Source organism: Phalacrocorax carbo, chromosome 6 (assembly GCF_963921805.1).
Source record: "Phalacrocorax carbo chromosome 6, bPhaCar2.1, whole genome shotgun sequence".
Taxonomy (NCBI): domain Eukaryota; kingdom Metazoa; phylum Chordata; class Aves; order Suliformes; family Phalacrocoracidae; genus Phalacrocorax; species Phalacrocorax carbo.
In genome coordinates, this window is record NC_087518.1 from 22,618,066 (window position 1) to 22,631,169 (window position 13,104).

A 13,104-nucleotide genomic window follows, 5' to 3' on the forward strand; every position below is an offset into this window, starting at 1 on the left:
AAGACATTATGTATCGCCTGGGCAAATGGACCACCATGGAGAGAGGTATCTAGTACCTGAGGGGATTAGCTGTGCTGGACGTGATTTATGATGACTTGGACAATGAGCAGTCATCCAAAGATCCAGATGAAATCCAGTGCACACTACCCATGCAACAGAATTTGGTACGGAGCGCACCATCTTCATATGTGAACTCATTGGCAATACTGACTTGGAAAGATGAAGAGGGACCAACAGTGAATGAATTGGATGGCCAGCTTCAGGAGTATGAAGAAAGTATCTCGCTTGCCCTTTAACAGTCCCATATGTCCAGTGCAAAAGTCTAATGGAGAGTGGAGGCTAAGAGTAGACTATTGTGGCCTGAATGAAGTCACACCACTGCTGAGTGCTGCCACGCTGGACATGCTAGAACTTCTATATGAACTGGAGTCAAAGGCAGCCAAGTGGTATGCCACAATTGATATTGCTAATGCATTTTCTCAATCCCTTTGGCAGCAGAATGCAGGCCACAGTTTGCTTTCACTTGGAGGGACTTCCAGTACACCTCGAATTGACTGCCCCAGGGGTGGAAACACAGCCCTACCATTTGCCATGGACTGATCCATACTGCACTGGAACAGTGTGGAGCTCCTGAACACCTACAATACATTGATGACATCATTGTGTGGGGCAGCACAACGGAAGAAGTTTTTGAGAAAGGAGAGAAAATAGTCCAAATCCTTCCAAAAGCTGGTTTTGCCATAAAACAAAGTAAGGTGAAGGGACCTGCACAGGAGATCTAGCTTTTAGGAATAAAATGGCAAGAGGGATGTCATCAGATCCCAATGGATGTGATCAACAAAATAACAGCCGTGTCTCCACCAACTAGCAAAAGGAAACACAAGCTTTCTTAGGTGTTGTGGGTTTTTGGAGAATGCATATTCCAAATTACAGTCTGACTGTAAGCCCTCTCTATCAAGTGACCAGAAGAAGAATGATTTCAAATGGGGCCCTGAGCAATAACATGCCTTTGAACAAATTAAACAGAAGATAGTTCATGCAGTAGCTCTTGGGCCAGTCCGGGCAGGACCAGATGTAAAAAATGTGCTTTACACCATAGATGGGGAGAATGGCACTACCTGGAGCCTTTGGTGAAAGCACCAGCGGACACTTGAGGTCAACCCCTAGGGTTTTGGAGTTGGGGATACAGAGGGTCTGAGGCCCGCAATACTCTAACTGAAAAAGAGATATTGGCAGTGCATGAAGGGATTCAGGCTGCTTTGGAAGCGTTTGGTAGTGAAGCACGGCTGCTCCTGGCACCCTCACTGCTGATGCTGGCTGGCTGGACAAAGGCATGGTCCCCTCTATATGTCAGACAACTGATGCTACATGGAGTAAGTGCTTTGCAGTGATCACTCAACAGGCTTGAATAGGAAACCTCAATCACCCAGGAATCTTGGAAGTTAGCATGGATTGGCCAGCTGGTGAAGATTTTGGAATATCATCAGAGGATGAGGTAATGTGTGTTGAGGATGCCCCACTGTATAATAAACTATCAGAAAATGAGAAACAGTATGCCCTGTTCACTGATGGGTCCTATTGTACTGTAGGAAAGCACCAGAGATGGAAAGCTGCTTTATGGAGTCCTATATGACAAGTTGTAGAAACTCCTGAAGGAGAGGGTGAATCCAAGCCAATCTGCAGATGTGAAGGCCATCCAGCTGGCTTTAGACATTGCTGACCAAGAAAAGTAGCCAGTGCTTCATCTCTGTATTGATTCATGGACAGTGATGAATGCCCTGTGGTAGTGGTTACAGTGATGGAAGACCAGTTGGCAGCACAAGGGTAAACCCATTGGAAAGTATGGGACCTGGGCACAACGTAGGTGGTATGGAATGGTAGATGGTGGATACTATCCCAGTTTCAGTTGGTATAGAGTTAGTTTTCCCCCTAGTAGCTGGTATAGTGCTGTGCTCTGGATTTAGCATGAGAGTAACATGATAACGCACTGATGCTTTAGTTGTTGCTAAGCAGTTATACTAAGTCAAGGACTTTTCAGCTTCCCCTGCTGTGCCAGCAAGGAGGTGCACAAGAAGCTGGTAGGGTGCACAGCCAGGACAGCTGACCCAAACTGACCAAAGGGATATTCCATACCATGTGATGGTATGCTCAGTATATAAACTGGGAGCAGAAACTACTGCTTGGGAGCTGGCTAGGCATTGGTTGGTGGGTGGTGAGCGGCTGTATCACTTTTCCTGGGTTTTGTTTCTCTCTCTCCTTTTGTTATTTCCTTTTTGTTAAATTTATATAATAACAACAATAATAATAAACACAACCTTTTCTTATCTCAACCCACAAGCTTTCTCGCTTTTACCCCTCCAATTCTCTTCCCCCTCCCACTGGGGAGGGGGGCATGAGTGAGCAGCTGTGTGGTGCTTGGTTGCTGGCTGCGGTTAAATGATGACACCCTGAACTTTTATTAGTTTGTATTAGAAATAAAATAGGGCTGCCATCTTTAAATGTTTGAAATCCATGTAAGCCTAAATTGGGTAGGAAGAGATTACTCATTACATGTAATTTGAACAATTGCCTACCACTGAAAACATAGGTACTGGCTGCAACCTAAGGAGTTATTGAAGACTTTGTATCAGTTAAAGGTGTATACTAGCTGGAGTCTTTTTATTGTTTGGAATACCTTGTCACTTGACATCATATGATACCCCTGCCAAGGTGAGCAGCTCCAGTGTTGGCACAATCCTCAGGGGAGTGCTCTAGTTCAGTGCACGGGGAGCTTTCCCGAATGGGTGGAACCTCAGGGGAGCTGAGAGACCTGCCAGGAGCCCACAGCTCATGTGACAGTGGCTGATGAGACCTGGGCAGGGCAAGGAGCAATGATGGCCAAGTCCCCCCTCTACATATAAAAGGAGCCCTTAGGGAGTGCTGTTGACTAGGGCACATCAGCAAGGGCATGGCATGGCAGTTCACGCTGAGGGAATCTCTGCCAGCTCAACCAGGGAGCAATGGTATCCACCTGGCAGAAAGCCACGGCCTCTCTGAGCTCTGCACCCACCATGACTGATGCAGCTTCCCAGACAGAGCTCTGGTGGGAACATGCAGCCACCCAGGCATCCAGCTGCAGGGTGTGCCCTGCTTTTATGTGGGTAAAGGTGGCAGCAGTGAACACACCTGTGGGAGGTGTGCCCAGATAGAGGAACTCCTCTGCTTAGAGACAGAGCTCCTGGAGGAGGTGAGTAGGTTGAGGAGTATCAGGGAGAACAAGACAGAGACAGACTACTGGAATTGCACGCTACCTTTCCTGAGACAGGCATGTCAGGCAGACAGGACGCATGATATGGAGGATTCCCTATCCTCTCTCCACGTGGCTGAACACAATGACTTAAGGGATGGGGGCAATGGTGACAAGTTCCTGCCCAGCACAGCAGGTGCGCCTCCTCTGCGACTACCTCACCTTCCCAAGTGCCCTTGCATAATAGATATGAGGCTCTGCAAGTGGGACAGAACAATATTAGGTCAATGGCTCATCTACCTTGGAGCTGTTACTGAGGCTAAGTCGGCCTACACCCTGTGTCAGTACTGCTTCCATAAAGAAAAAAAAGATGGGTCATTGTCATAGAAGACTCCCTTCTGAGGGGGACAGAAGGCCCAATATGCAGGTGGATGAGAAAGGAATATCCATTCCCGCTTCTTAGGGAAGTCTGCTGCCTCCCTGGGGCCTGGGTAAAAGATGTGAAGAGAAAGATTCCTACCCTGGTATGGCCCTCAGATTATTATCCATATTGATTTTTCAGGTAGGCAGTGACGAAGTTGCAACTAGAAGTCCAAAGGCAATCAAAAGAGACTTCAGGGCCTTGGGATGACTGGTTAAGGGTTCCTTCCAGTTGTAGGGAGTAATAAGAGAAGAAACAGGAAGAGCCAGCAGATCAATACCTGGCTCCAGCTCTGATGTCACTGGCAGAATTTTGGGTTTTTTGATCATGGGTCGGTCTACATGACACCAGGCCTGCTGGTGACAGATGGAGTATGCCTGTCTCAAAGGGGAAAAGGATCTTTGCACACGAGTTAGCAGGGCTCATTAAAAAAGCTTTAAGCTAGATTTGAAGGGGGAAAGGGATAAAACGAAGTGGATGCTGGTCTATTCTCCCAAGTAACAAGCGATAGGACAAGATAAAATGGCTTCAAGTTGCACCAGGGGAGGTTCAGATTGGATATTAGGAAATGAAAGGGTTACCAAGTGTTGGAACAGGTTGCCCAAGGAAGGGGCACCTTCCTTGCACAAGGAAGGTCACCATCCCTGGAGGTATTGAAAAGATGTGTAGAAGTGGCGCTTAGGGACACGGTTTAATGGTGGACTTGGCATTGTTAGGTTAGTGGTTGGACGCGATGATCTCAAAGGTCTTTTCTAACCTAAATGATTCTATGCTTCTATGATAATTGGTGGATAATTAAATCCAACTGCTGTATTCTCAAACTATTAGGTGTAGTCTGTGAATAATCACCGGGTTGTTTAAAACTATTTAGTACAAAACATGTTAATTTGCTTTCTATTAACACACTTCAAATTGGTTTGCTGATATGTAGTTTACATTCTGGTTCGTGATCAGCTATTTAATGAGATATAAGAAACTCAGACAGTGAGGACTGAAATCTCTTCTGCAGGTTCTGTGGTCAGGATTATATGAAGTGCCATGAAACACCTCTGCATGCCATTTTGGATTGGTTAATGGAGATTGCTCCAGTACTTTTCAAGAACACATCTTAAATTACCCATGTGTAAAATGTTGTAAAATTAATTATTTAGGAAAGTCCTAAAAGGGACACTGCTAAGCTGAAACACAGATTAGTTTTATTATTTTATTTTAGTACTACAATAATTGAGCATATTTATTTTCTTTTCTATAGTTCTGGAAATAAAAATCACAAAGCAATCCAGCACGTTCTCATCCAGGAGTGTAAACCAAGACTGAATTTCCAAGGCCTGGACATCATCTCTGATTTTCGCTCTGTGCTTTTGTGAAAAAGATGTCAAAAACCACAATTGAGAACTCAACTAACCCTCACTCAGCTCTTCTAGGTCTGTTGCTGGGAAGCATTTCACTGATCACTATTGTCATGAATATATTAGTACTATGTGCTGTGAAAACTGAAAAGAAGCTGCAAACAGTTGGCAATTTATACATCGTCAGCCTCTCTATTGCAGATCTGATAGTTGGTGCAGCTGTTATGCCCCTGAATATTGTTTATCTCTTAAGTCCTGTGTGGACTCTAGGTTTACCAGCCTGTTTATTCTGGCTATCAATGGATTATGTGGCCAGTACTGCATCCATTTTCAATCTCTTCATATTGTGCATTGATCGTTATCGTTCAGTTCAGCAACCACTGAAATATCTCAAGTATAGAACAAAAATGAGAGCATCACTAATGATTTTGGGGATTTGGTTGCTCTCTTTCCTGTGGATCATTCCAATCCTAGGATGGCATGTTTTTGCTAATGGAGAAAGGAAAGTAAAGGAAAACAAGTGTGAAACTGAATTCTCGGAAGTCACCTGGTTTAAAGTTTTGACAGCCATTGTCAACTTCTATCTACCCTCTATCATAATGTTATGGCTCTACTATAAAATATTCAGAGCTGTTCGAAAACACTGTCAGCACCGAGAGCTAATCAATGGATCATACCGGTCTTTCTCAGAAAAATCCCCTATACATCATAGTAAGATGAAGGATGAGCTAAATATTTGCCTCCAAAAGCAAATCTTAGATGAGGACACACCTCCAAAAGACAAGCAAAGCTCCCCTCAGCCCGAAAATCTGGAGGCAGAGCTTCATTTCAGTAATCCTGACAAGTCTTCAAAGGCATTTCTTAGCAAGAGTAATAGGAAATTCCTTAAATGGAGCTGTTTTCCTCTCACCACTACCCAGTCTGAGCCAGGCCTGGATAAGGCAGGAAAGAACTGTGTGTGTGTAACAAAAGACAATGGAAATGAAGAGGAGCCTTGCTCACAAGACAGTGACATAAGTGATGGATCAGACAACCATACTTTCACAGAGGAGGTACCCTGTAGAGAACACTCCAGTCCAAACCCTGAAAGAGCCTGCAGCCCTCAGGAAAAGACTGGGAACAGAGATTTCAGAGGACTGAGTTACCTGAGGAAAACCTGGCAAAATCTGCATACTCATTCCAAAAGGCACATTCAAGGACTGCAAGGGAGCAGGGAGAGGAAAGCTGCTAAGCAGTTAGGGGCCATAATGGCAGCCTTTATGCTGTGCTGGATTCCCTATTTTGTATTATATATGGTAATAGCTTTCCATGGCCATGAACAATTTTCGAAATTGCACATGTTCACTATATGGCTTGGCTATGTGAACTCCACCTTAAATCCATTCCTGTATCCTCTTTGTAACCAGAATTTTAAGAAGACGTTCAAAAAGATCCTTCATATTCACTGATACTGGTCTGATTTTTTTGAGCTAAAAAGCAGCTCAAGAGTTCAACCAAACAAAATGTTCCCGTTTCAAAGACAAACACCATGGATAAAGTAGAAGACTTTGGAAAATGGTCATTTATAAACAAGTGTTAGTAAAAGTGGGAAACATGCATTTAACAGGTTTAACATATTTGAAGAACTGATTCAGATCAGGAATCTGAAAAACTCAGGGGCAGTCTCAGAACTGTTATATGTTGTACACATTTTACAATTTGAGATTACCTCTCTCATGAAGAACAAAAACTGGAGATACAAATAGAGATCTTCAGTGATTATAAATTATTCAGCTACAGGAAAGGAAGAAATAGAATAAGGTTTCTGTGATTGGTGAAATATATTTTCCTCTTTCAAGTTACTCCATTAAACACGGGAACACATTGCTTGTGAAGGGAGATCTGCAAGAAGAGGTACTTTGCATAGTCAAAGAAAGAAGCTTCAACTGTTTAAAAAAATCTACCCTATAGATTTATAGATTCCCCCAAATCATAAACCTCTTTGAAATGTCAAGTCATACTGTAACCTGCCATATCTCTCTGATATCATGCTTGCTTCACTTATGTTAACTTCATGTACATGTTAACTTCACTGAAAAAAACCACCATATTTTTGTGTCCTAGAAATTTTGCTTAGACTTCCCATGCTCAACATACTATCACAATCTATTCATGAAAGGTAGGCTATTGTTTCTAGACTTACAGAATATAGTTGATTATAGACTACACATATAACCTAAGCAGTGGCAATACTAATCCATATATTTTGTAGTAGGCACTCTTCCTACTATAATGAAGCAAACTCATGAGCAACAACTCAAGCTTGCAAAACAGAAAATAAAATCCATGAAGTATGTTTACCTTTCTATCCTTTATGTTTAATTGCATTTTATAATTCCTGCTGTAAATGCTGTAAAATATTTCAGGAGAAACACACAATAATAGAATACTTTAGGTTGGAAGTGATCTCAGGAAGACATCTAAGTACAACCTACAACTCAAAGATGGGCTGACTTTGACATTACATTGTGTTGCTCACGGCCTTGTCCAGAACTTGAATGACAAGCATCTGTAAAGTGAGCTTCCTCTGGAAAAGCTGGGTGGCAGCCTTGACAGAGAAGTTTTCAGCTAAGGTTCACTCTACCAACTTTGAGCATTCACTTGCTCAGCCATTGATTTAACTGTTTCTAAATACTAATTCTCAAAGTCAGACATGCCCTGTCACACAAAAGGAATGAATCCCCCCTTCTTTAGTGCAGTCAGGTATAGATTTGTTCCCAAAGGAAGAAAACATAATTCCTCAGCAAAGAAGTACATAGCGGCATATGTCACATCAGCTAACTTATCAGGAAGCTTACAACTTCACAGAAAAATTACACCAAAATAAAAAAAAAGAGTATACAGATTGGGGAGTGGGGAGGAGAATTGAGGCAGAGGAGTTCTCAGGCCCTATATTAGCTGAATATCGCAAGACTACGTACCGCCTTGTTTGTGGCACACCAGTAAAGCATTCATTCTTCTGCTATGGAACTAAGCAAAAGAAACATTTTGAGTAAACACTGTGGAGTATGTTAGTTTTAAGAAGAAATCCCAGAACCAGATAAAGTCAACAGCTAAAGTCACATTTGCGTGTAATGGTGAGTTTATGTAAGGCTTTTCCATACATTTTGGGCAGGATGATGAGAGAGACATCCTGAAGGTTCAATGTAAAAAGAATGTCCTCCCATTCATTTTGTAGTGCTGATGAATTTACCACTTCCTGAATGTCTTCTTGCCTCTGAAATTGCTCAGTTAGCTTAACAACAAAGTTCTGATGGAACTGGAACTCCTTCAAGTACTGTCAAGAGTTTGGTGGGATGAGCTCAAGGGATGTTCTCTGTAATATCTTTGTTACATCAGAAGCGAAAAATGGTAGTTTAATGGTTGGAGGAATTCTATGTTCTTAATTAATGATCTTGAGCTACTTAGAGTCCCTCTGTGCCACATGTGCCTATTTCATAAAGTGAATATGACAAGACTTACAGTAACAATGCAACACTTCAGATGTTTACATGACGCTCATAAAATTTGGATATAATACACTAAGTGCAAAGTATTATTCTCTGTCAGTTTGATTTCTCTGAATTAAACACTTGAATGTCAATAGCTGTATTTAAAGTTTCAAATATTAAATGAAGCCCTAATATCTCTGCATTTTAATGAAATGGAAAAATGTGTTAAAGGAATAAACTTAAATTCAGTCTATTTCAATGCATTGTACGAGGTTCAGAGATCACTTGACTTTGGTCTCAAGTAGCATGCAATTAGCTGCAATCAGGGAATTCAAATATAGGAGAAGAGAAGGCAAAATACAGAGACAGAATACAGAAGCAGCAAAATTCATTCCAGAATTCAGACATTTTCACTGCAGGAGCAGTATCTGCACATGTAGTAAAATACATCTTCTCTTCGACTACAAAGCAGCATCTTTTGAAACTTACACTCTAATCTAATGGCCTTTAACAGACAATTGCTCAGATTCACAGCCATTATGATCTTTTTTCTATTGTGATATGCCACAGCAATTCTAGTCAAAGTGGATGGTAATTTAGGTGATCCCGGAGGAAATAAAAAAGCAGCACACTAAGTCAGCTAGATTTATTAGTATACACTGCTGAAACATGCTCACCCAAGGGCTACTTAGAGTTATCAAGAAGTCTATCCTCTTGATCATGACAATTGCCTTTTCTGACTTTAAAATATATTAATACATGAAACAGCAACCAAAACCAAATCCCTGAAAATTAGTCTAAAAATTATTATTATAATAAAGGATACCTTTGGTACCATTACAGAATCACAGAATGGTAGGGGTTGGAAGGGACCTCTGGAGATCATATTGTCCAACACCCCTGCCTGAGCAAGTACACCCACAGCAGAATGCACAGGACCGTGTCCAGGAGTTTTTAAATATTTCCTGTGGAGTAAGTGAATGTGGCCTCCCGTGACAGCACTTATTGGATGCAAACCATGGGATAGAAAAACAACCCACAAAACCACAGAACTGAGGCCTTGATATGCAGGACAGAAGGTCAGGGGCACAGCTGGAGCACCGAAGCAGGAGAACGCGCTTATCTATGTTTATATCATACATGGAGCTAGTGTAACAGGACACATTCAGAGGCAGAGAGAGGGGAAAAATACTAGCTCAGGAGGCAGACTATATTACGACTGATCTTTTGTTAATAAACGACTTTGGCTTTGCTTATGCATGAATATGGAGTCTGTGTTGTGAATCGCCACTAGTATTTGTTGCTACAACAGACTTTTATTTTTGCAGTGTCCCACCCTTACAGCAGTAACAGGTGTACAGCATAGGACTAGATGACTTCTGACATTATTTTTAGTAAATAAATTGATTGAATAGTTCTGCCAGGTTCTGCCTATATTTTGTGATTTTGTTCACTGAGAATGTTGTATAAAATTCATTTAAATTAAAAGCACCATATAAACCTAAATAAATATTATTTTTATGAAAACTTATAACAGATCCTAATCTAAAGTAAATAGTTCTGAGAAGCTATTTTCTCCAAAACATACTGAGTCCATATTTCCCAGGAATGGATGTGCTTGAATCTGCTTCTATTTTATTCTCATCTTCAATTCCAGGATGATTTTCTTTTGCTGCAAGATTTTCCTTGGGGAAATTGAAAGCCCTACCTATGGAAAAACATGCCAAAAACACCCAACAGATTTGTCCCTTGTTTTTAAAGAGCCTGTCTTCTAGTTGATTACTCTTCTTATGTTTATTACAGACACTTTTATTTGCTCATGTGAAGATCTCACAAGGTAAACCCTACCTGCAGCAATCAATCAACACCAGCATAAATCTCAGATTAACTTTGTTATAGCCATTTTTCTGAAGATCCCAGGCACAGAGAGAGATCTTTGACTGAAGCTGTTTCTTTCCCTTACATTGTAAGGCTTCACTGCAGTGTGCTTATATGTATATAGCAGCAGTTTCATGTGTAAATCTCAAGTTTATTTCCCAGCTCAGCTTGTGTGAAAAAAAAAATGATAGTCCAAGACTGCAAGCCTACCAGATGCATCTCCCATTTCACTGAAGCTACAACTGTTGTGCAAGAAATCTAACTCCTAGGATCTGATTTCTTTTCAGGTATGATATGTCTAGTTGAGATAATATGGGGATGTGGGCTCTGTAGAAATTTCCATCTGCCCTGTATTGATATTATTTCTCATGACCTGTTATATGCTGACAGCTGTTTCATAAACCACATTATGAAACTGGAAGTGTTCAAAGCCTACGAATCTAAGCTGGGTTATAGTTCTATGGAGACTGGGTAACAACACTCCAGCTATTCTGATAGGATCAATGTCATCAATGTTCCCTTTGTATTTCATGTAAAGAGAGAATGCAAAGACCAAAACGTGATAAAATAAAATCTTTTCCAGCCTTGGGGAAATAAACTGCAGCACTGAGTTATGAGGTGTCCAACAGAGTAAAGGTATTACCAATGCTAATAAAGCACATGGCATGCAGAATGAGGAACTGTAGAATTTTACTGGTGTCATGCAGCCAGATTCAAGGTATAGCATTTATAGCAAACTTCCCAAGTTTATTCCAGTTCATTTTATTCCGGAAATTCCTGGAAGGTCTGTTCAGTCCATGCTCTACAGCAAGGTCCTCTATCCAAATATCAGATCTCAATTTGCATAAATAGCAGCAATGAAAATTTTCCCCTAATGCTGCCTGAATAATTGTCTTTATGTGACCTCACCCATGCTTATCTGACTGGCAACTTTTCCTCTGAGGCTTACTCCCAATTTTACTGGCAGTTTCTGCAATATGGGTGTTACTGCAGTATTGTGTGCCCTGAAATAGAAGGCAGCTCTGGGAAATTTGTTTTCCCTGACAGGTGAATGACATAAACTATCTAAAGAGGTAATGCTTGTTTTGCAGAAGACATACTTTGTATTCTAGACCTTTGTAATCTAGATTTGTCTGTATCTAGATCTAATCTAGATAGGGACTTCTGCATTCCACTTAGTCCAACCTCTTGCTCAAAGCAGAGCTAACATCAAAGTTAGACCATATTGCCGTAAGGCTTGTGCAGTCAAGTTCCCAACGGTGGAGATTACAAAGTCTCTGTGGGAACCTATCCCAGTGCTTAACCAGCCACATTAGGCAATTTTTTTCTCTATATATTAATTTTGAATTCTCCTTGTTTTTGACACGTGCTTTTCCTTCCTGCTTTTTGCTGTGCACCTCTGAGAAGAATTTGCCTCCATCTTCTCTGCTTTAGGTTACATAAGGCTTCCATTAAATCCCCTTTAGCCTTGTTTTCTCCGCACAAAGCAAACCCATGTCTCCCAATCTCTTGTATCACATGCCCCAGATCCCAGCCCATTTTAGTGACCCTCTGCTGGCCTCTTGTTGGTTTGTGATCTCTCTCTTGGACTGGGGAAGTTGGAGGGAGACACAAAACTGAACACATAACTGATGATGCAGCCATGGTACTGTCTGAGGGAAACAGCCACACCTGACCCTACGTTCTCACAGTTCAGCCCCAACATGGTTATTTCTCACAGCTGCAGGGATGCACCACTCACACTACATCCCTGAATACTTTTTTACTAGAACATCAGAAGCTTATTCACCGGAAGCATCCTCGTGCAGATCCATGCAGCAGTCACAACCACAGTGGAGGAAAACGCACCATTTATAGTTCATACCCCACCACACGGCGCCTGCGTGACGACCGCCTCCGTGACGTAGCAGGGGCAGGATGGCGTCACTTCGCTGTGCCACTAGGCAATGCCGGAAGTAAAGAGCGGTTCAGCTGGTGAGCGGTCCGCGCGCGTGCCGGTTGCGCTCGGGGGTGCGGAGGGTGCCCCCTCCCCCAACCCAGCTCCTGCCGCCCCTCGGTTCCCATTTGGCCCCCGAAGTTTGTTGCGTGCCGGGGCCTGGGGCCGCCGGGGCCGGCCCGCCGCTGGCTCCTGGGCGGGAGAGCCGCAGGGCGGGCGGGAGCCGGGGGCCGCAGCCCCGCCGGGCGGGCGGGGGCCGCCCCACGCCTCGGTTCCGCGCCGGCCTGAGGGGCGGCGGGAGCGGCGCCTGCTGCGCGCGGCGCGGGAGCTGGCGGAGCTGGTGGCCGCCAAGGCCGCCTTTCTGTGTAGGTAACGCGGTTCGAAATGGAGCAGGCTTGGGGAGAAAATGGGCTTGAGAACGGGCTTCGGATGAGCTTAACGTCCTTCAGCTAAGAACCGCCTTTTCCGAAAGTGCCCCTGAGTTAATGGTAGGCAATAGTGATTTCCTTTGTCGCCTAGACGTAGAGGAGATCTTCAAAATACTCAACTCTAGACGACAGGATAAAAAGTTTTGTAAAAAAGCTGTAGATTTTAGGGGTTTATGTGAATTTGGTTTAAAACCTATAACTTCATGATAATTTTTAATGCTGCGAAACAGCTAATCATACTTTTACAACATATTAATTACGTCTGTTGGGGGAGACATCATTAAAAGTCTTGGTGTGTTTTTTCACTTTATATTCCTCTGTTAAATCAGTTTAAAATGGATGCTTATTTAAGAAAAAGTGCTAGAATTAGACTAGTGATAGTGCGTCTTGACTTTG

General features: G+C 42.6%; 2 protein-coding genes across 13 annotated transcripts in view; both read left to right on the top strand.

The window, feature by feature from the left end:
- HRH1 (histamine receptor H1) overlaps positions 1–9,730 on the top strand; it is a 29,870-nt gene extending 20,140 nt beyond the window's left edge. For both annotated transcript variants that reach the window (XM_064454239.1, XM_064454240.1), the window contains exon 3: positions 4,900–9,730. In XM_064454239.1, the coding sequence (XP_064310309.1) occupies positions 5,020–6,444 (1,425 nt within the window). In that variant the 5' untranslated portion in view covers positions 4,900–5,019 and the 3' untranslated portion in view covers positions 6,445–9,730. The remainder of the gene's footprint in view (positions 1–4,899) is intronic.
- Positions 9,731–12,257: 2,527 nt separating this feature from the next.
- The window catches only part of ATG7 (autophagy related 7), a 114,202-nt gene continuing 113,355 nt past the window's right edge, over positions 12,258–13,104 (top strand). For all 11 annotated transcript variants that reach the window (XR_010373359.1, XR_010373357.1, XR_010373358.1 and 8 more), the window contains exon 1: positions 12,258–12,318. The gene's annotated coding sequence lies outside the window, so the exon portion shown is untranslated. The remainder of the gene's footprint in view (positions 12,319–13,104) is intronic.